The sequence below is a fragment of the Balaenoptera physalus genome (genome assembly GCF_965194825.1).
Source record: "Balaenoptera physalus genome assembly, chromosome: 4".
Lineage (NCBI taxonomy): Eukaryota > Metazoa > Chordata > Mammalia > Artiodactyla > Balaenopteridae > Balaenoptera > Balaenoptera physalus.
Genome location: NC_138891.1, coordinates 11,340,161 through 11,365,051, shown reverse-complemented (window position 1 = coordinate 11,365,051; position 24,891 = coordinate 11,340,161). Strand labels below are relative to the sequence as shown.

Sequence of the window (24,891 nt, the reverse complement as noted above, 5' to 3'; positions counted from 1 at the left end):
AAATTGAAGAATAAAAACCATATGATCATCTCAATAGATGCAGAAAAAGCTTTTGACCATATTCAACACCCATTTATGATAAAAACTCTCCAGAAAGTGGGCATAGAGGGAACCTACCTCAACATAATAAAGGCCATATATGACAAACCCACAGCAAACATCATTCTCAAAGGTGAAAAACTGAAAGCATTTCCTCTAAGATCAGGAATGAGACAAGGATGTCCACTCTCACCACTATTATTCAACATAGTTCTGGAAGTCCTAGCCACGGCAATCAGAGAAGAAAAAGAAATAAAAGGAATACAAATTGGAAAAGAAGAAGTAAAACTGTCACTGTTTGCGGATGACATGATACTATACATAGAGAATTCTAAAACTGCCACCAGAAAACTTCTAGAGCTAATCAATGAATATGGTAAAGTTGCAGGATACAAAATTAATGCACAGAAATCTCTGGCATTCCTATACACTAATGATTAAAAAATCTGAAAGAGAAATTAAGGAAACACTCCCATTTACCATTGCAACAAAAAGAATAAAATACCTAGGAATAAACCTACCTAGGGAGACAAAAGACCTGTATGCAGCAAACTATAAGACACTGATGAAAGAAATTAAAGATGATACCAACAGATGGAGAGATATACCATGTTCTTGGATTGGAAGAATCAACATTGTGAAAATGAGTATACTACCCAAAGCAATCTACAGATTCAATGCAATCTCTATCCAATTACCAATGGCATTTTTTACGGAGCTAGAACAAATCATCTTAAAATTTGTATAGAGACACAAAAGACCCCGAATAGCCAAAGCAGTCTTGAGGCAAAAAAAATGGAGCTGGAGGAATCAGACTCCCTGACTTCAGACTATACTACAAAGCTACAGTAATCAAGACAATATGGTACTGGCACAAAAACAGAAACATAGATCAATGGAACAAGATAGAAAGCCCAGAGATTAACCCACGCACCTATGGTCAACTAATCTATGACAAAGGAGGCAAAGATATACAATGGAGAAAAGACAGTCTCTTCAATAAGTGGTGCTGGGAAAACTGGACAGCTACATGTAAAAGAATGAAATTAGAACACTCCTTAACACCATACAAAAAAAATAAACTCAAAATGGCTTAAAGACCTAAATGTAAGGCCAGACACTATAAAACTCTTAGAGGAAAACATAGGCAGAGCAATCTATAACATAAATCACAGCAAGATCCTTTTTGACCCAATGACTAGAGAAATGGAAATAAAAGCAAAATAAACAAATGGGACCTAATGAAACTTAAAAGCTTTTGCACAGCAAAGGAAAACATAAACAAGATGCGAAGACAACCCTCAGAATGGGAGAAAATATTTGTGAATGAAGCAACTGACAAAAGATTAATCTCCAAAATATACAAGCAGCTCATGCAGCTCAATACCAAAAACCAAACAACCCAATCCCAAAATGGACAGATGAACTAAGAAGACATTTCTCCAAAGAAGATATACAGATTACCAACAAACACGTGAAGGGATGCTCAATATCACTAATCATTAGAGAAATGCAAATCAAAACTACAATGAGGTATCATCTCACACCGGTCAGAATGGCCATCATCAGAAAATCTAGAAACAATAAATGCTGGAGAGGGTGTGGAGAAAAGGGAACCCTCTTGCACTGTTGGTGGGAATGTAAATTGTTACAGCCACTAGGGAGAACAGTATAGATGTTCCTTAAAAAACTAAAAACTACCATACGACCCAGAAATCCCACTACTGGGTATAGACCCTGAGAAAACCATAATTCAAAAAGAGTCACGTACCACAATGTTCACTGGAGCTCTATTTACAATAGCCAGGACATGGAAGCAACCTAAGTGTCCATTGACATATGAATGGATAAAGAAGATGTGGCACATATATACAATGGAATATTACTCAGCCATAAAAAGAAATGAAATTGAGTTATTTGTAGTGAGGTGGATGGACCTAGAGTCTGTCATACAGAGTGAAGTAAGTCAGAAAGAGAAAAACAAATACTGTATGCTAACACATATATACGGAATCTAAAAAAATAAATTAAAAAGGTTCTGAAGAACCTAGGGGCAGGACAGCAATAAAGACGCAGATGTAGAGAATGGACTTGAGGACATGGGGAGGGGGAAGGATAAGCTGGGAAGAAGTGAGAGAGTGGCATGGACATATATACACTACCAAATGTAAAATAGATAGCTAGTGAGAAGCAGCTTCATAGCACAGGGAGATCACCTCAGTGCTTTGTGACCACCTAGAAGGGTGGGATAGGGAGGGTGGGAGGGAGACACAAGAAGGAAGAGATATGGGGATATATGTATATGTGTAGCTGATTCACTTTGTTATAAAGCAGAAAGTAACACACCATTGTAAAGCAATTATACTCCAATAAAAATGTTAAAAAAATAATATCTGTAAGAATGGTGCAAATAAAGAATCAGTGGGAGCACACAGTGACTTGGAGAGGAATCTAAAACAGAGTGGCCTTTCTCCATCCAATCAATCATCAATATTTATTGAGCATCTGTTTTTATACAGGCGTGACTGGAACAGAAGAGGCATGAGTTCTGTATCTCAGAACTGGCCTCTATGGGGAGGCACAGACATGAATGAAGTAATCATGGAAATAGATATAAGATTACTGCTGAGATAAGTACATGAAGGTGTAGTAAATGGCAGGGCGTTCTGATCCAGCCTGCACAGTCAAGAAGGCTTCATTGAGGGAGTAAAGATGGGATGAAATAAAGCACGAGTAACAACCAGGTTGTGAGGGAGGTCGAAGGGGGAAGAGACCAGCCTTCTCTACTGACGTCCTGTGGGCATTTTAGAATGTGCTGAGGGCGGAGAGGACTTGGGCATTCCAGGGCACACAGGAAATCAAGACATTCTCCACATAGACCTCTGTGAGAGGCACACACAGGGTATTCCAGGTTAAGAAAAAGGAAAAGCGTAGAGTTAGAAGAACTCAGAGCTGGTTTGGACAAACAAGGATTCCAGTTTAACAGGAGTGGAGGGAGAGATAAAAAGTATAAAGAATGGGAGGAAAGTCTGGATGGGCAAGTTAGAGTCAACTTAATGCCATGTTTAAGGGTCTTGTTTTTTCCTACTGAGTAATCAGTTTGCCTAGAAACTACTGAAAGTTTCTAGGCAAGGAAGAACATGTTAAAGCTACAGGTTTGGAAGATTACTCTGGAAGCCAGTGTCTGAATCAGAAAAAGGAGGGACTAGATGTTGGGCAAAACATAATAAGAACCATATGCCAGGCTTTGTACTCAGCATTTTAATTTATTATTCCATTGACTCCCTATGACAGCCCTATAAGATAAATATATCAGTTTCACAAATGAGAACATTGTCTTAGAGAAGTCAAATAAATTTGCCTTGCTAGTAAATTAAGCAGCAGGATGGGAATTTGGAATTAATGAACTTCCTCTTCCCACTATATCAGGCCAGGGAAGAGGTGAGGAGGGGTCTTCAGTAACATTAGGAGGTGGCTTCTTGTGGAGTCCAGAGAATATCCCATTCCCTGTGTGTCTGAGACCCAGATCTCAGAGGGGGGCCCTACTTCACTGTTTTCAGAGTATGCTCTGTACCCTCCAGAACCATGTACATAACATCCTCTGAGGAAGGTTCCTCTGGTGGGGGCCTCTCTCCAGTTCTGTGGCTCTGTAGGAGCTAGGACACAGAGATGGTACAATTAACAGCAGATTTTAAGAGAAGTAACCATTTGCTTATCATGTCATAGTCTCATGGCAAGTTGCTCCAACTCTCTGGTTCCCTGTCTACAGCAGTCAGGAGCCCTGCAAGTATTTTTCTCTTTTTTCTTCTCTTTTTTCATGAGATCTTGCTCTGCTAATGCTGTGCACATCTGTGATGAAAAAAGCCTTCTTCATTTTCTTTTTTTTTTTTTTTGAAACATTTATATTAACATATTTCCATACAAATAACCCAATGAAAGTTTAGTATTAGTTGTTTTGTTTCTTTTTTTATACTGCAGGTTCTTATTAGGCATCAATTTTATACACATCAGTGTATACATGTCAATCCCAATCGCCCAATTCAGCACACCACCATCCCCACCCCACCGCAGTTTTCCCCCCTTGGTGTCCGTATGTCCATTCTCTACATCTGTGTCTCAACTTCTGACAGTGCCATACTGTCTTGATTACTCTAGCATTGTAATATAGTCCGAAGTCCAGAAGCCTGTTTCCTCCAGCTCAGTTTTTCCCTCTCAAGATTGCATTGGCTATACGGGGTCTTTTCTGTTTCCATACAAATTGTGAAATTTCTTCTTCTAGTTCTGTGAAAAATGCCATTGGTAGTTTGATAGGGATTGTATTGAATCTGTAGACTGCTTTGGGTAGTATAGTGATTTTCACAATGTTGATTCCTACAGTCCAAGAACATGGTATCCCTCTCCATCTGTTTGTATCATCTTCAATTTCTTTCATCAGTGTCTTATAGTTTTCTGCTCACAGATCTTTTGTCTCCTTAGGTAGGTTTATTCCTAGGTATTTTATCCTTTTTGTTGCAGTGGTAATGGGAGTGTTTCCTTAATTTCTCTTTCAGATTCTTCATCATTAGTGTATAGGAATGCAAGTGATTTCTGTGCATTAATTTTGTATCCTGCTGCTTTACCAAATACATTGATTAGCTCTAGTAGTTTTCTGGTAGCATCTTTAGGATTCTCTATGTATAGTATCATGTCATCTGCAAACAGTGACAGATTTACTTCTTCTTTCCCGATTTGGATTCCTTTTATTTCTTTTCCTTCTCTGATTGCCATGGCTAAAACTTCCAAAACTATGTTGAATAATAGTCATGAGAGTGGGCAACCTTGTCTTGTTCCTGATCTTAGAAGAAATGTTTTCAGTTTTTCACCATTGAGAACGATGTTGGCTGTAGGTTTGTCATATATGGCCTTTATTATGTTGAGGTACGTTCCCTCTATGCCTACTTTCTGGAGGGTTTTTATCATAAATGGGTGTTGAATATTGTCAAAAGCTTTTTCTGCATCTATTGAGATAATCATATGGTTTTTCTCCTTCCATTTGTTAATATGGTTTATCACATTGATTGACTTGTGTATGTTGAAGAATCCTTGCATTCCTGAGTTAAAACCCTCTTGATCATGGTGTATGATCCTTTTATGTGCTGTTGGATTCTGTTTGCTAGTATTCTGTTGAGGATTTTTGCATCTCTGTTCATCAGTGATATTGGCCTACAGTATTCTTTCTTTGTGACATCTTTGTCTGCTTTTGGTATCAGGGTGATGGTGGCCTCGTAGAATGAGTTTGGGAGTGTTCCTTCTTATACTGTATTTTGGAAGAGTTTGAAAAAGAGAGGTGTTAGCTCTTCTCTAAATGTTTGATAGAATTCACCTGTAAAGCCATCTGGTCCTGGGCTTTTGTTTTTTGGAAGATTTTTAATTACAGTCTCAATACCAGTTCTTTTTATTGTTCATTTATGTTTTCTATTTCTTCCTGGTTCAGTCTTGGAAGGTTGTGCTTTTCTAAGAATTTGTCCATTCTTCCAGGTTGTCCATTTTATTGGCATATAGTTGCTTGTAGTAATCTCTCATGATCCTTTGTATTTCTGCAGTGTCAGTTGTTATGTCTCCTTTTTCATTTCTAATTCTATTGATCTGAGTATTCTCCCTTTTTTTCTTGATGAGTCTGGCTAATGGTTTATCAATTTTTTTATCTTCTCAATGAACAAGCTTTAATTTTACTGATTTTTGCTATTGCTTCCTTCTTTTCTTTTTCATTTATTTCTGACCTGATCTTTATGATTTCTTTCCTTCTGCTAACTTTGGGTATTTTTGTTCCTCTTTCTCTCATTGCTTTAGGTGTAAGGTTAGGTTGTTTATTTGAGATGTTTCTTGTTTCTTGAGGTAGGATTGTATTGCTATAAACTTCCCTCTTAGAACTGCTTTTGCTGCATCCCATAGGTTTGGGGTGGTTGTGTTTTCATTGTCTTTTTTTTCTACGTATTTTTTATTTCCTCTTTGATTTCTTCAGTGATCTCTTGGTTATTTAGTAGTGTATTGTTTAGCCTCCATGTGTTTATAATTTTTACAGATTTTTTCCTGTAATTGATATCTAGTCTCCTAGCACTGTGTTCAGAAAAGATCCTTGATATGATTTCAATTTTCTTAAATTTATCAGAGCTTGATTGGTGATGCAAGATATGATCTGTCCTGGAGAGTGTTCCATGAGCACTTGAGAAGAAAGTGTGTTCTGTTGTTTTTGAATGGAATGTCCTATAAATATCAATTAAGTCCATCTTGTTTAATGTATCATTTAAAGCTTGTGTTTCCTCATCTATTTTCATTTTGGATGATCTGTCCATTGGTGTAAGTGGGGTGTTAAAACTCCCTACTATGATTATATTACTGTCGATTTCCCCTCTTATGGCTGTTAGCATTTGCCTTATGTATTGAGGTGCTCCTATGCTGGATGCATAAATATTCACAATTGTTATATCTTCTTCTTTGATTGATCCCTTGATCATTATGTAGTGTCCTTCTTTGTCTCTTGTAATAGTCTTTATTTTAAAATCTATTTTGTCTGATACGAGAATTGCTACTCCAGCTTTCTTTTGATTTCCATTTGCAATTTGCATGGAATATCTTTTTCCATCCTCTCACTTTCAGCCTGTATGTGTCCCTAGGTCTAAAGTGTGTCTCTTGTAGACAGCATATATATGGGTCTTGTTTTGGTATCCATTCAGCCAGTCTATGTCTGTTGATTGGATCATCTAATCCATTTACATTTAAGGTAGTTTTCGATATGTATATTTCTATTACCATTTCTTAATTGTTTTCGGTTTCTTATTGTAGGTCTTTTCCTTCTTTTGTGTTTCCTGCCTAGAGCAGTTCCTTTAGCAGTTGTTTTAAAGCTGGTTTGGTGGTGTTGAATTCTCCTAGCTTTTACTTGTCTGTAAATGTTTTAATTTCTCTGTCAAATCTGAATGAGAGCCTTGCTGTGTAGAGTAATCTTGTCTGTAGTTTTTCCCCTTTCATCACTTTAAATATGTCCTGCCACTCCCTTATGGCTTGCAGAGTTTCTGCTGAAAGATCAGATGTTAACCTTATGGGGATTCCCTTGTATGCTATTGGTTGTTTTTTGCTTGCTGCTTTTAATATTTTTTCTTTGTATTTAAGTTTTGATTAATTTGTGTCTTGGCATGTTTCTACATGGATTTATCCTGTATGGGACTCTCTGCACTTCCTGGACTTGACTGACTATTTCCTTTCCCATATTAGGGAAGTTTTCCACTATAGTCTCTTCAAATATTTTCTCAGTCTCTTTCTTTTTCTCTTCTTCTTCTTGGACCCCTATAATTCGAATGTTGGTATATTTAATGTTGTCCCAGAGGTCTCTGAGACTGTCCTCAATTCTTTTCATTCTTTTTTCTTTATTCTGCTCTGCAGTAGTTATTTCCACTATTTTATCTTCCAGGTCACTTATTCGTTCTTCTGACTCTGTTATTCTGCTATTGATTCCTTCTAGAAAATTTTTAATTTCTTTTATTGTGTTGTTCATCATTGTTTGTGTGCTCTTTAGTTCTTCTAGGTCCTTGTTCAATGTTGCTCTTATTTTCTGCATTCTATTTCCAAGGTTTTGGATCATCTTTACTATCATTACTTTGAATTCTTTTCCAGGTAGACTGCGTATTTCCTCTTCATTTGTTTGGTCTGGTGGGATCTGCTGTGTGTTTCTCTGTCTTCTCATTTTGCTTCACTTACTCTGTTTGGGGTCTCCTTTCACAGGCTGCAGGTTCATAGTTCCCATTGTTTTTGGTGTCTGCCCCCAGTGGCTAAATTTCGTTCAGTCAGTTGTGTAGGCTTCCTGGTGGAGGGGACTGGTGTCTGTGTTCTGGTTGAGGAGGCTGGATCTTCTCTTTCCGGTAGGCAGGACCATGTCTGGTTGTGTGTTTTGCAGTGTCTGTGACCTTATTTTGAATTTAGGCAGCCTCTCTGCTAATGGGTGGGTTTGTGTTCCTATCTTGCTAGTTGTTTGGCATATGGTATCCAGCACTGTAGCTTGCTGGTCGTTGAGTGGAGCTGGGTCTTAGTGTTGAGGTGGAGGTCTCTGGGAGAGCTATTGCCATTTCATATTATGTGGAGCTGGGAGGTCTCTGGTGGGCCAATGTCCTGAACTCGGCTCTCTCACCTCAGAGGCACAGACCTGACACCTAGCCAGAGCACCAAGACCCTGTTATGGCTCAGAGGAAAAGGAGAAAAAAAGAAAGAAAGAAAAATATAAATAAAATAAAATAAAGTTTTTAAAATTAAAAATTAAAAAATTAAATGGTAATAAAAAAAGAAAAAAGAAAGAAACAAAGAAGAGAGCAACCATACAAAAAGCAAATCCACCAATGATAACAAGCACTAAAATCTAAGCTAAAAAAAAAAAAAAAAAAAAAAAAGGACAGACAGAACCCTAGGACAAATGGTAAAAGATAAGCTATACAGACAAATCACACAAAGAAGCATACACATACACACTCACAAAAAGAGAAAAAGGGAAAAAATATATATATATCTTTTTGGAAGTCTGAGGAGGTCTGCCAGCGTTCAGTAGGGGTTCTGTAGGAGTTGTTCCACGTGTAGATGTATTTCTGATGTATTTGTGGGGAAGAAGGTGATCTCCATGTCTTATTCCTCTGCCATCTTGAAGGTCTCTCTCTTACAGATTTTATTTTATCCTATCTTGTATTAGAGCTCTTCCTGTAAAAATCTTATCTCCTGCACCAGTTAACCAGCTCTTTGTTGGTCATAACCATGACTTATTTACCTTTGAACTCTTCTCTGTGTCTACCAAAATGCCCTACAAGTAGGAAGCACTTTACAGGTTTTTATTGAGTTTAACAAAATTTGGTGGAAAATGAAGGCTCTCCAGTCTTGAAGGAAGTGTGGTGTGCTGCACCTTCTCCAAAATCTGATCCACAAACTGTAGGTTGGAAATTGAACCTCAATAAAGAGCCATGTCTTGTGGCTCTCTGTTTTACTTATCAAGAAATCAATGCACACCTTGGGGTAAAAGCATTGCTCTAATTCCATGAGGGGTAAAAAAACCATAAGTAAATAAATTTCCCCTCCTTTATCTAATCCAGTGAATCAACAGAAGCTGATTATAGTGCTGTGTTGAGATGGATCCTTCAGGCTGGATTCCATAATTGATTAGTAATGTCTACCATGGGCACAGGAAGGGAGAGTGGCAGTACATACGCCAGGTATCTGCTTTCCCTTACACAGAAAGATAACGTCAAGCAGATAGTGCAAACAGTGTACATTGGAAGGATGTAGAGAAGGGGGAGATTCCTTCAGACTGACATGCTCAAGGAGGGCATCACAAGGAGGAAAGAGAGGAGATGGAAATTGAAGAAAAAGTGATATTCAAATAAGCACTGAAGATGAAGGCAGGGAGGAATTAGGGGAGGGATGGAGTGGGAGTCTGGGTTAGCAGATACAAACTATAATATATAGAATGGATAAACAACAAGGTCCTACTATATAGCACAGAGAACTATATGCAATGCCCTGTGATAAACCATAATGGAAAAGAATATGAAAAAGAATGTATATGTATAGCTGAATCACTTCGCTGTACAGCAGAAATTAACACAACATTGCAAATCAATTATACTTCAAAAAAATTTTTAATTTTTTAAAAAGATGGAGGCAGGAAAAGGCAGTCCAGGATGGAGTACCTAGCACAGACCGAGACACAGAGGTGGGCATGCAGAAGGAATCTGCAGGGCACAGTGAGAAGTACAGTCTGGCTGGAAGGACAGTTCTTGACTGAGATTAGTGAAGGATGTGGTTGAAAGGCCTTGGATGTCAGACTAAATCATTGGTGACAGGCAGCCACGAAAATCTTCTGAGATGATAGGGAATGATGCACATAATAAAGCACAAAAGGTTAAGTAACTTGGTTTACATTACTTGTTTCACTATCAGCAGAGTCAGGCCTTCAGTAAAGATTCCAAATACTTGTCTAATATTTACTGCCCTTTACCTCACAATCTAGTACTAAAGCCACTAAATGATTCTTTGTCAGAGCTTAAAAGTAAGCTGTCAAGGTCAGTTTATGCAGCAGGAATATGAGAAAAAGGAGAGAAGAATATCCTCACACTTTACCCTATTTCCCCAATTTCCTTTTTCTCCAGATGACCCTGGGACTCCATGATCACCCTGGAAAAAGGAAAATAAACATGCAAAGAATCCTTGTTACATTAGTCACACCAGAAACTTTTTTCACGTACTTTCGCATTCTAGCCAAGAGCAGAAAGTTCTAAATCTGAATGTGCGACAGACTAGATGCCCTGAACAACCTTCCCTTTGAAAAACAATTTAAAATCCAGATAACAAATTAAATTACACCTTACATACATCCATGAGCTGATAAAGAAAAAGAGAAATCCTTAGAGTTCAAAATAAACAGAAAGCAGGAATCTAGGGAAGTCATAGCCATTGGCTGCCTTAAGGACTTCTCTTCACTCTGTAAGTGTGTGGTGTGAAAAAACACATTTATCTTAAAGTGGTCGCAGGAGGTAGCATCACCAAGTACGTAGCAGAAGCAAACAATCCCCACTCAGGCCTCAGTGTCTTCTAGCAGATAAAGTTCCATCAAAAATGAGCATCAATCAAGTCACAACACACATGAGGGAGACACCACAAGGGAGAAGCCAGCAGAACCAACAGACAACAAATCAGACTTTGAGTGACTATAGATATCAGAATTATCATAATGTAAAATTAGTGTCTTTAATACATTTAAATAACCAAAAAGAATGAGTTAAAAAAAAACAAGCCATTACATTTTTTTTTAAAAAAGGACCAAGCAGATTTGAGAAAGAATCAAATAGAATTTCTTGAAGTGAAAATTAGAATAACCTAAATTAAAAATCCAATTGATGAGTTAGAAGCTGAAGAAATTATTCAGAATGCAGCAGAGAAAGATAAATAAATAGAAAATATTAAAAGAGAGGCTAAGAGATATTGATGATAAAATGAGAAGGTCTGCAAAAGTTTAATTAGACTTCCATGAGGGTATTGTAGAGAAAATGGGAAAAATAAAAACTTCAAAATGATAATCTGTTAAGGATTTTCCAAAATTTAGAGAAGGTACAAATGCTCAGATTCAAAAGCCTAATAAGTCCCAAACAGGATAAATGGAAAGAAATCCATACCTGGATACATCATATTGAAACAGCAGAAAACTAGAAACAAAAGGAAATTTGTAAAGCAGCCTGATATTTTTTAAAAGACTGCTGACAAAGGAACAACAATTATTTTACGGATAACTTCTTAACAGCAAAAATGAAAGACAGAAGACAGGAGAATATAAAATTACATTTCCAAAGTGCTGAGAGAAAATGGTTTACCCAAGAACAATCTCTCAAGAAAAAGGATGAGATCATGAGATTTTTCATGAGAAAAAAAAAACAACCCAGGGAGTTTACAACCTTCATTAAAGAAAAACTCTAAAAGATGTACCTTAGGCAAAAGAAACATCATCTTTTCATGCTCTTTTGAAGGCATCAGTGATAGTAATAAAAATGAGGGTAAAGCCAGATAAGCATCTGGCATAAATAAAGCAATAATTATAACAATGTCTCATCAGTGTAAATTAACAAAATGAAAAGATGGAAATAAAATACTGGACAATAATATGAGACATGGGAGCTAAGTTTCTAAGGTCCTTGTATTTTGAAGATAATAGTAAATATATAAATTAACTTTAGACATTTTTGAGCATGCATGCTTATTTAAATTTCTAGACTAATCATGACACATATAGAGAGTATTAATGCCAAACTAGTGGGGGCGGGGAGAGGCTGGGGACAAAAAAATGAGAAACTTTCTGTACCTGTTCTCCATCCAAGCCATCAGGACCTTCTTCACCAGGATTTCCCTGTGGAGCAAAGGAAGACGAGAACGTTAGGGACAGGAGGACCAGGTTACATGGTTATTGCTTTGATGTTAATTTCCTTGCTAATATCGTTCTCAGTTGGTAGAAGAATCTAGACCTTCCAAAACAACATTTATACACTGCATTCAAGTATTAAAAAGCAATAGTTACTTTCTTCCTGAAATGGATAGTAGCATTATATACTGTTTTTTCTGACAGTTTCAGGTGCTAAAGAAAAAGATAAGAAGAAAAAGTAACTAGGATTTTGAATGGACAAAAAGACTTCCTTTTAAACTTTTACACAGGGACAAGTACTGTAACTCCCTCACAGGACTGAATGAAACATTTCTCACGGGTGTCTACATGCTAACGTTGGTCCTTTTGCCACTGACTTTTTTTTCATAGTTTTACATTCTTTTATTCTGAAGCTAAGGCACACAAAAGTAGCCTGAGAATATGCCATTGACTTTTTTTTTTTAATTTAAAAAGACTGGCAAATATGCCTGAATTAATCTGCATAATGGAAACTTGGAAGATGGCAGAATAAGTAGGAATTAAATGAGTGTGTATGTGTGTGTGTGCATTTTGAAAGACAATTAAAAGAAAAACTTCTTTAGAAAAGAACTGAAAACTGGGCTAACTGGTGATGAGAGTAAAAACTGGCAGCTGCATTGTGACAGTTTATCAAGCACTGCATCACTTTCAAATTATGGACCCTTCGTTTTGCCAACTATCTCAAAATGACAGTTAATATATTTATTATAAAGCATCTTTTGAAGAAAAATATTTGGAGTTTTGCAAGCAGAATAAGATGCATTTCTCATGTGTGGGATGGTTGGTTGATTTACTCCTACTGGCCACACAAGGAAATCAAGTTTTAGGCATTTCTTTAGCAAAAGTACAGCTGAGTTAGTGCATGAAAGTAAGCATACGAAACTCTTGGACTAAAATTACATGTTGTGTTTGGCACAGGCCATAGGGGTGAATCAGTGGTATACCAGGAGACCTGAATAAAGGAGTTCTATCAGCCCTTGTCTGACCTGTTCACCACTTTGTAAACATTCCCAAGGATAATGTGGAGAACAGAGAAGGTACCTAGTAAATGTTTTTTGAATGAATGAGCAAGTGGGTACTTTGCTTCTGAATCTGAATATACAGTCATTCCCTATTATACCAGCCCTGTCCTAGCATCCCTCTCCCACTTGACACCCAGCTTGACCAGACCCTGCTGACCACACCTTGATTTCAGGACCAACTCTTCTAAATAAACATGATAAACAGGTGGCTCAGTAATTATAGGGTTAGCAAGCCTTGAAAATTATCATATAGATCTCTGCCTTAAACTGGAAATACATGCCTTACAAATAGCCATTCATTAGTGTGGCAGTTTGGCCATTAATAGCATCTGACATATCCCCTTTTCTAAAAGTTTTAAGCCCCACCTCACTCAAGCAAGGAAAAACAAGTGAACTTGGTATTGCGGTTCCCAAAGAATCTGTTCTACAGTTTGAGAAGAGTAAGGAAGGTCACTCACCTTTTCTCCTGAAAATCCACTCATTCCCTAAAATTAAGAAGAAATAAAAGCAACTGAGCTTGAATGAGACTTTTAAACCATTGTTTCATTTAGGAAACCATGTGTTCCTTAATTTCAAGAAAATGTAATTTTTAGATCAAAATGAAGATTTCTCCTCCAGCAAACCATAGTGGACATCGCAGCATTCTGATTCCTACCATTCCCCTGCACCTGTGATGTGAAGAAAATTGCACCCTGTATCTCCTCACACAGTAGGGGTGAGCTGGAAACAGTAGTGACCTGCCACTTATTATAACAATCATATTTTGTCAAACAAAAATGAGACTACACTGGCTAACAAGTATGAGAAGGCTTCCAAGAACAACAGGACAAATTAATTGAAATAGAAACTTGTTAGAATATACAGACTATGGTCATGGTGATCAGAAAAACTCTGTAAGATTCTGAGGTTGTAGACAAAACTTTCTGGCCTTACTAAAGGGAATTCTCTTATCCTGAAAGGTTAAGGGACATTTAAGGCAAACACTAAAGAAAAGCTGCCCCACCCGTTATCCCTTTAGCATTTAACATTTCATCGTTCTCAAGCCCAACTTCCAACTGCCAGTTTTGTGACTCTTCTCCTAAGGGTGTTTTCCTGGGACCAGAGCCTGTCCACACACAAGATAGGCCAGAAGTGCTGGGGAATTAATGTCCCCTGGGAGCAGCCTTCAACTAATGCCTGACAGGATTTGGTGTATGAATACCCCAACTCCCTCACCCCTCGAGTGGAATAACATAGAGGTGCACACTGGCTCCTACTGTTCCCCAGCAGGACTAAGCTCTCTCCATCCACAGTGGTAATCGAATGATAAGGCACCCTTTTTAGGACACCTGTCTAACTTCTCTACTCCCCTACCAGTGTTTACTTTGGTACCCTCCCAATAAACTATTTACACTTGATTCCTTTTCTCAGGATCTACTTCTGGGAAACCTTCAAACTGAGAAAGAGCTAAAACATCATAGTTATGCTGAAGAATTAAGATTTCTCTCAAAACGAAGGGATAAAACAGAGATAGGGAAAGAATTCCACAGCTCAAGGTCACACTCACCTTGGGTCCTCTCGTACCCCAGCATCCTTCCTCACCTCGGGGTCCAGGAACACCTCGGGGGCCTCTTTCTCCCTGTGGAATAACGATACACATGGAGACAGTCCAGCAACTATCTAAACCACCACCCAATCAATTCCAACCAGCGATAACGACTGTCAGAATGACTAAAATATGGCACGGTCCTTATGATTACTTCCACATCCTCAAAGAATGATTGGATCACCTGCAAGAGCAATCAGAATGCTCATCCATCAACTGCCCATATTGGTGACTCCAAGTCATAGAAATCTGAATTATCTAGATTTTTGATCAGTTCAGTCAAGCCACATGGGCAAAACTTAAGCATTCAAACAAAACAGAAGGTGTATCTAAACATTTCCTTCAGGCAGCTAAAACTGGATGAAAGTTTCCTTGTGGTTCCACAAAGGATAAACCACATTATTTAACTCTTCCTCTTCTAGGTGAAATCCTGCCCATCCCTAAGATATAGATCATATGTCACCTCCTCTTCTGAGAAGCTTTTTCTGCTGTATTACGTGTTATTATCTGTTTTTCTGTTATATTTCTGCTATAGTGTGAACTTCTTGGAGACAAGAACAATGTCTCATTTCTTTACCTCAGTGTTTCCAGCTCTAAGCACAGTGCCTGGCACACAGTATCATCCAATCAGGATTTGAAGAATGACTTCCTGAATTCTATTAAAGAATATAACCTTTTGATCTAGTATTGGATAAGGAAGGGAATGATAGACATCATGCCCTTTGCCAAGCTGACTAAATATAAATTAGAAAGCACTGTACATCCCCTGAGCTTTCATCAAAAGAGGGTCTACAAATGTTAACATCTAACTTTGACTTATTGAGGCCAGATAACTTCCCTACATAAGCTGCACAGGACAGTAAAAGGGAACATGGGAAAGTACGAGGTACTCTGGGTCTAGGTTTTGTGTCCTAGAGTCATAGGGAAGAAACTTTGTATTCTATTACACGTTAATCACTAAAGGGATGTTGCCTATAAGTTTAAAGTATACATAATGGCCCATCTCTGGGAACCCTGCCTCCCAGGTAATGAGCATTAAGCTAAAATACCTTTGTTTAGCTCACAGGAAACATCATGACCAGGCCCACCTGTGAATGACTGCAGGAAGGAAGAAATTAACACGTCCCCTCTGGAGGCTGGCTGGAACCAGGAAATGTTTGACTTTACTTCCTCCCATTTCAGTATAAAAGAAGCCTGAATTCTACCTCAGGCAAGACAATTCTTTGGGACATGAGTCCACCACCTTCTTGGTCTGCTGGCTTTCCAAATAAAGTCTTTATTCCTTGCCCCAACACCTCATCTCTCAATTTATTGTCCTGTCATGGGGCAAGCACTATAAGCTTGGACTCAGTAACACTAGTTCTGCTTCCAACTTGTTTTATGAGCACATGACTCTATAAGTAACAGTTTCCTCCACTGATAAAGTATGAATCCGGATAATACTGATTCTAACCATTCATAGGATTGTTGCACTGAACACATGAGATACTGTATTGAAAGTACTTTGCAAATCACATGGAGTGGAAAATGAGGTGTTTTATACCTAACAGACAGCAAGAGCTAATGAGACAAGCACAGATTCTGGCTTCAGACAGACGTGGGTTTGGGTACATCTCCAGCCCTTTGAGGAGTTTGGGATTTGGGGGACACAAGCCACCTGTCTCCTTGCATGGCCCTGCAATAACCTTTCTCCACTCCAAACTCCATTTTGGTTTGCTTGGCCTCACTGTGTGTGGGGCACACAGACTTGCATTCAGTAACAATTATGCTGAGTGAAATAAGCCAAAAAGACAAATACTGTATGATTCTATTTAATGAGGCACCTAAGGTAGTCAAATTCATAGAGACAGAGAGTAGAATAGTGGCTGCCTGGGGCTGCGGGGAGCAGGGAATGGGGAGTTAGCATTTAATGGTTACAGATTTCCAGTTTGCAACATGGAAAGGGTTCTGGAGATGGGTGGTGGGGATAGTTGCACAACAACCTGAATGTACTTAATATCACTGAACTGTACACTTTAAAATGGTGATGATGGTAAAGTTGATGTTATGTGTATTTTACCACAGTTAAAAATTAAAAGGAAAATTGCAAAGGAAAAAACTCCCCACTCCCATGACTTCTATTTCCAGTTTCTAAAGTTTCAGTTGCTGTACATACATGACTATGTGTTTTTTCAAAATTAGTCCTCAGAAAAAAAGAGTATTCCTAACTTGAATCTTCACAAAGTCTTTACAAAGTTTCTCGTATTTGGAAGACTCTCTCCATTACTTAACTTTAAACAGCATAGTATTGACACACAGTCGGAGTTAATTTGAGATATTTATGGGACGTTTACGGAGGTCACCTACAAGATCAGTTTAAAAAGGGAAAATAAAAGGAGGTAAAGAAATCTAACAGAGATTATTTATTATATATGAGGGTGAGACCTCATAATTTCAAATGTTAGCTACCATGAAACAAGACTTTTAACAATCACTTTTACAAACAATAGAATTTGTGATTACATGGTGGAAACCATAAAAATATTCTTAGAAGAAAAATAAGGCAATGGGTTTTTGAAGCTGGAAGTAAAATTTGCAATGACAGACTTCTTAAACAAATTTAAAAGAGGTTTACCTTTTAAAACTTAGAAGTGAACACAATGTACTCTAGAAAGCAGCTCCACCTCAGCCTGCCCTTCCGCATTCCAGTCCCTCCAGACATGGAGAGGAAGCCACCTCAGCAGCGGGTCCTCCAGCACCAGGCTGGGGATGGTGAGGGGTGGGTGGGGAGGAGACCCCAGGAACCCAGCAAACAGCAGGAAACAGTTCCTTTTTCAGTTTCCCCACCCAGAGTCTGTGACTGTTGTTTTACACCATCAAGGGTGTTGTTGTTGTTTGGGGTAGGTGGGGGAATTAGATAACTGGAACGTGAGTTGGTTACTTGTCCTTGTGTAACAGGGAAGAACAAATCTGACTCCACATTAGATCCATTTCTTTTACTTTAACTGTAACCAAGCAGGACCCTACTGGGTCTTCCCGGGACGGACCCCTCCCCCGTACCCTCTGCTGTAGCTCCTCTCTGAAGTACCTAGATAATAGTATCTGATGCATATTTCCTGAGTTCTTCAGATGCTAAATCCACCACCAAATGGAAGATATTAAGTACTTGATGATCATGAGCATGTATAGCTCCCAGACCTACTGGTGCCTAAGGACAGATAATGTTAACCTAACACCCTGTTACCTCACCATCAGCCAATCAGAATATTGTGCACGAGCTGATCACACACCCTGGGACACCCCTCTCTCATCTGATCTTTAAAAATGCTTTGCTGACAGTACTGATGAACCTAGTGGCTGGGCAGGAATAAAGACGCAGACATAGAGAACGGACTTGAGGACACGAGACAGGGGAGGGAAAGCTGGGGAGAAGTGAGAGAATAGCATTGACATATACACACTACCAAAGGTAAAATGGATCACTAGTGGGAAGCTGCTGCATAGCACAGGGAGATCAGCTTGATGCTTTGTGACAACCTAGAGGGGTGGGATAGGGAGGGTGGGAGGGAGGCTCAAGAGGGAGGGGATATGGGGATATATGTATACATATAGCTGATTCATTTTGTTGTACAGCAGAAATTAACACAACATTGTAAAGCAATTATACTACAGTAAAGTTGTTTTTTTTTTTTTTAAATGCTTTGCTGAAACCCTTCAGGGAGTTTGGGGCTTGGGGGTCATAAAACACCCATCTCCTTGCTTGACCCTTCAATAAACCTTTCTCTTCTCCAAACTCAGATGTTTTGGTAGTGTTTGGTATCACTGTGCATCAGGCAAACGGACTTGCTTTCAGTCACATAACCTTTGTATTCTATTGCTTTTGTTACAAGTTAATCACTAAAGGGATGTTGCCCATAGCTTAAACTACACATAATGGCCCATCTCCTGGAAACCTGCCTCCATGCCTGAGCATTAAGCTCAAATACCTTTGTTTAGCTCACGGGAAACATCCTGACCAGGCGCACCTCTGAATGGCTGCAGGAAAGAAGAAATTAACACACCTCTCTGGAGTCTGGTGGAAAGAGGAAATATTTGCAACAACTTATCACCTTTTTCACTTTCCCCCCTCACCTCCCTCTCTCTGTTCTATAAAAGGAACTAGCATTCAAATCCAGGCAAGATGGTTCCTTGGGACAATAGTCTACCATCTTCTAGGTCTACTGGCTTTCCGAACAAAGTCGCTATTCCTTGCCCCAACACCTCGTCTCTCAATTCATTGGCCTGTCATGTAGTGAGCAGTATGAGCTTGGACTCCATAATACTTGTACACTTTGAACTTGAACCTACAAATTCTGGGCACATTCTGAAACCCATCCACTTTCAAGAGCTGTCTCTGCCACTGAGCAGACCAATCTGACCTGCTTTGTGGGGAAGCAACTTTAAAAGCCATTCAGAGGACAACACAGTTTGAAGTCACCTCTCTTGTGAGAAATGCAAAGAAAATGAGCCCTACTGAGCTGCACTATCACATTTGGTAGCCACAGGTGGCTGCTGAGCACTTGAAACATGTCTGGTTCAATTAAGATGTGTTCTAAGTGTAAAATACGCACTGGATTTCAGGGACAACATATTTTTTAAAGTAAGCTATCTCATCAACTTTTATATTAATAACATGTTGATTACATTTTGGATATACTGGGTTAAATAAAATATGTTATTAAAATTAAATTCTGTTTTTCTTAACTTTCTTTACGGTGGCTACTAAAAATTTTTTAATTATATAAGATTATGTATGCCACTCACATTACTTTTCTAGCTCTGTACTAGAGGTTCTTTATAAAATGTCTTGGTTTTAGGATGTTAAGACAGCAGAGAACAGGGAAAAAATCATCTCCCATCCTAGACAGAGGCAGGTTTGTTGATCCTGTTTGTCTGAAATTGGTGTCAATGAGCCTAATGGGTTGGTCAGACCTTAAGTTACTCTCTTAAGCTTGGCCAGGCTCATTGAACCACAGGCCAAGCAGAAAAAATAACACTTAAAAGACATCTTCTTTGCTGTAGAGGAGAAGCTAACACAACATTGTAAAGCAACTATACACCAATAAAAATTAATAAATAAGGGACATCTTAATACATCATAAAAACAGGAAGGAATATTTTCACTACTGCTAAGCAAAATAGCAAAATTTCAAAATTCACGTTTCTGAATGTATTTCTAACATCTCAGACCATGCTTATGAAGGCAAAATAAAGAGAAAGTTGAGACATTCACAGAAAGATAGACAAAATGAAAAGGCAGAGGACTATGTACCAGGTGAAGGAACAAGATAAAACCCCAGAAAAACAACTAAATGAAGTGGAGATAGGCAACCTTCCGGAAAAGAGAATTCAGAATAATGATAGTGAAGATGATCCAGGACCTCGGAAAAACAATGGAGGCAAAGGTCGAGAAGATGAAACAAATGTTTAAAAAAGACCTAGAAGAATTAAAGAACAAACAGAGATGAACAATACAATAACTGAAATGAAAAATACACTAGAATGAATCAATAGCAGAATAACTGAGGCAGAAGAATAACAGATAAGTGACCTGGAAGACAGAATGGTGGAATTCACTGCCACAGAACAGAATAAAGAAAAAAGAATGAAAAGAAAAGAAGACAGCCTAAGAGACCTCTGGGACAACATGAAACACAACAACATTCGCACTATAGGGGTCCCAGAAGGAGAAGAGAGAGAGAAAGGACCCGAGAAAATATTTGAAGAGATTATAGTCAAAAACTTCCCTAACATGGGAAAGGAAATAGCCACCCAAATCCAGGAAGTGAAGCAAGTCCCACACAGGATAAACTCAAGGAGAAACACACCAAGAGACATAGTAATCAAATAGAAAAAAATTAAAGACAAAGAAAAATTATTAAAAGCAACAAGAGAAAAATGACAAATAACATACAAGGGAACTCCCATAAGGTTAACAGCTGATTTCTCAGCAGAAACTCTACAAGCCAGAGGGGTGTGGCATGATATATTTAAAGTGATGAAAGGGAAAAACCTACAACCATGATTACTCTATCCAGCAAGGATCTCATTCAGATTTGACAGAGAAATCAAAAACTTTACAGACAATCAAAAGCTAAGAGAATTCAGCACCACCAAACCAGCTCTACAACAAATGCTAAAGGAACTTCTTTAAGTGGGAAACACAAGAGAAGAAAAGGAGTTACAAAAACAAACCCATAACAATTAAGAAAATGGTAAAAGGAACATATATATTGATAATTACCTTAAATGTGAATGGATTAAATGCTCCAACCAAAAGACACAGGCTTGCTGAATGGATACAAAAATAAGACCCATATATATGCTGTCTACAAGGGACCCACTTCAGACCAAGGGATACATGCAGACTGAAACTGAGGGAATGGAAAAGATATTCCACGCAAATGGAAATCAGAAGAAAGCTGGAGTAGCAATACTCATATCAGATAAAATAGACTTTAAACTAAAAAATATTACAAGAGACAAGGAAGGACACTACATAATGATCAAGGGATCAATCCAAGAAGAAGATATAACAATTATGAATATAATATATGTACCCAACATAGGAGCACCTCATTGCATAAGGCAAATGCTAACAGCTATAAAAGAGGAAATCGACAGTAACACAGTAATAGTGGGGGACTTTAACACCTCACTTACATGAATGGAGAGATCATCCAGACAGAAATTAATAAGGAAACACAAGCTTTAAATGTCACAATAGACCAGATAGATTTAATTGATATTTATAGACATTCCATCTGAAAACAGCAGATTACACTTTCTTCTCAAGTGCACACGGAACATTCTCCAGGATAGACCATATCTTGGGTCACAAATCAAGCCTCGGGAAATTTAAGAAAATTGAAATCGTATCAAGCATCTTTTCTGACTACAACACAATGAGATTAGAAATAAATTATAGGGGAAAAAAACATAAAAAACGCAAACACATGGAGGGTAAACAATACGTTATTAAATAACCAAGAGATCACTGAAGAAATTAAAGAGGAAATCAAAAAATACCTAGAGACAAATGACAACAAAAACACGATGTCCCAAAACCTAGGGAATGCAGCAAAAGAAGTCCTCAGAGGGAAGTTTATAGCAATATAATTCTACCTTAGATTGTAAGAAACAAGAAAAATCTCAAATAAACAATCTAATCTTACCCCTAAAGGAACTAGAGAAAGAAGAACAAAATCCAAAGTTAGTAGAAGGAAAGAAGTTATAAAGATCAGAGCAGAAATGAAATAGAAACAAAGAAAACAATAGCAAAGATCAATAAAACTAAAAGCTGGTTCTTTGAGAAGATAAACAAAATTGATAAACCTTTAGCCAGACTCAAGAAAAAACTGGAGAGGACTCAAATAAATAAAATTAGAAATGAAAAAGGAGAAGTTACAACACACACTGCAGAAATACAAAGCATCATAAGAGACTACTACAAGCAACTCTATGCTAATAAAATGGACAACCTGGAAGAAATGGACAAATTCTTAGAAAGGTATAACCTTCCATGACTGAACCAGGAAGAAACAGAAAATATGAACAGACCAATCACAAGTAATGAAATTGAAACTGTGATTAAAAATCTTCCAACAAACAAAAGTCCAGGACCAGATGGCTTCAGAGGTGAATTCTATCAAACATTTAGAGAAGAGCTAACACCCATCCATCTCAAACTCTTCCAAAAAACTGCAGAGGAAGGAACAATCCCAAACTCATTCTATGAGGCCACCATCACCCTGATAACAAAACCAGACAAAGATATTACAAAAAGAGAAAATTACAGACCAATATCACTGATGAATATAGATGCAAAAATCCTCAACAAAATACTAGCAAACAGTATCCAACAACACATTAAAAGGATCATACACCATGATCAAGTGGGATTTATCCCAGGGATGCAAGGATTCTTCAATATATGCAAATCAATCAATGTGATATGTGTACCATATTATGTGTACCATATTAACAAACTGAAGGATAAAAACCATATGATCATCTCAATAGATGCAGAAAAATGTTTTGAAAAATTTCAACACCATTTATGATAAAAACTCTCCAGAAAGTGGACATAGAGGGAAACTACCTCAACATAATAAAGTCCATATATGACAAGCCCACAGTAAACATCATTCTCAATGGTGAAAAACTGAAAGAATTTCCTCTTAGATCAGGAACAAGAAAAGGATGTCTACTCTTGCCACTATTATTCAACATAATTTTGGAAGTCCTAGCCACGGCAATCAGAGAAGAAAAAGAAATAAAAGGAATACAAATTGGAAAAGAAGAAGTAAAACTGTCACTGTTTGCAGATGACATGATACTATACATAGATAATCCTAAAGATGCCACCAGAAAACTACTAGAGCTAATCAATGAATTTGGTAAAGTTGCAGGATACAAAATTAACACACAGAAATCTCTTGCATTCCTACACACTAACAACGAAAGATCAGAAAGAGAAATTAAGGAAACAATTCCATTCACCATCGCAACAAAAAGAACAAAATACCTAGGCATATATCTACCTAAGAAGGTAAAAGAACTGCACTCAGAAAATTATAAGACACTGATGAAAGAAATCAAAAATGAAACCAACAGATGGAGAGATATACCATATTCTTGGATTGGAAGAATCAATATTGTGAAAATGACTATACTACCCAAAGCAATCTACAGATTCAGTGCAATCCCTATCAGATTACCAATGGCATTTTTTACAGAACTAGAACAAAAATCTAAAAATTTGTATGGAGACACAAAAGACCATGAATAGCCAAAGCAATCTTGAGGGGAAAAAACAGAGCTGGAGCAATCAGACTCCCTGACTTCAGACTATACTATAAAGCTACAGTAATCAAGACAATATGGTACTGGCACAAAGACAGAAATATAGATCAATGGAACAGGATAGAAAGCCCAGAGGTAAACCCATGCACCTATGGTCTACTAATCTATGACAAAGGAGGCGAGGATATACAATGGAAAAAAGACAGTCTCTTCAATAAGTGGTGCTGGGAAAACTGGATGGCTACATGTAAAAACATGAAATTAGAACACTCCCTAACACCATACACAAAAATAAACTCAAAATGGAGTAAAGACCAAATGTAAGACCGGACACTATGAAACTCTTAGAGGAAAAAATACAAAGAACACTCTTTGACATAAATCACAGCAAGATCTATTTTGACCCACCTCCTAGAGTAATGGAAATAAACAAATGGGACCTTATGAAACTTAAAATCTTTTGCACAGCAATGGAAAATATAAACAAGACAAAAAGATAACCATCAGAATGGGAGAAAATATTTGCAAACGAATCAACAGACAAAGGATTAATCTCCAAAATATACAAACAGCTCATGCAGCTCAATGTCAAAAAAACAAACAACCCAATCCAAAATTGGGCAGAAGACCTAAATAGCCATTTTTCCAAAGAAGACATACAGATGGCCAAGAGGCAAATGAAAAGCTGCTCAACATCACTAATTAATAGAGAAATGCAAATCAAAACTACAATGAAGTATCACTTCACACCAGTTAAAATGGGCATCATCAGAAAATCTAGATACAACGAATGTTGGAGAGGGTGTGGAGAAAAGGCAATCCTCTTGCACTGTTGGTGGGAATGTAAACTGATACAGCCACTATGGAGAACATTATGGAGGCTCCTTAAAAAACTAAAAATAGAATTACCATATGACCCAGCAATCCCACTACTGGGCATATACCCAGAGAAAACCATAATTCAAAAAGTCACATGCACCTCAATGTTCAATGCAGCACTATTTACAATAGCCAGGTCATAGAAGCAACCTAAATGCCCATTGACAGATGAATGGATAAAGAAGATGTGGTACACATATACAATGGAATATTACTCAGCCATAAAAAGGAACGAAATTGGGTCATTTGTAGAGACGTGGATGTACCTAGAGTGAAGTACAGTCAGAAAGAGTAAAACAAATATCGTATATTAACGCATATACGTGGAATCTAGAAAAATGGTACAAATGAACTGGTTTTCAAGGCAGAAATAGAGACACAGATGTACAGAACAAATGTATGGACACCAAGGGGGGAAAGCAGGGGCAGGGGGGTGGTGGGATGAACTGGGAGATTGGGATTGACATATATACACTAATATGTATAAAATAGATAACTAATAAGAACCAGCTCTGTAAAAAATAAATAAATAAAATAAAATGTTAAAAAAATAATAAAAATGATATAAGTCCAATTTACAATTTGAT

At 37.8% G+C, this 24,891-nt stretch overlaps 1 protein-coding gene across 1 annotated transcript in view; it reads right to left on the bottom strand.

Moving 5' to 3' along the window:
• Positions 1-24,891, bottom strand: part of LOC309659557 (collagen alpha-4(VI) chain-like) — a 142,831-nt gene that overhangs the window by 84,490 nt on the left and 33,450 nt on the right. Inside the window, 4 exon segments of the mRNA XM_082459442.1 lie at positions 10,122-10,221; positions 11,900-11,944; positions 13,476-13,502; positions 14,564-14,635. Coding sequence (XP_082315568.1) covers positions 10,122-10,221; positions 11,900-11,944; positions 13,476-13,502; positions 14,564-14,635 — 244 coding nt within the window.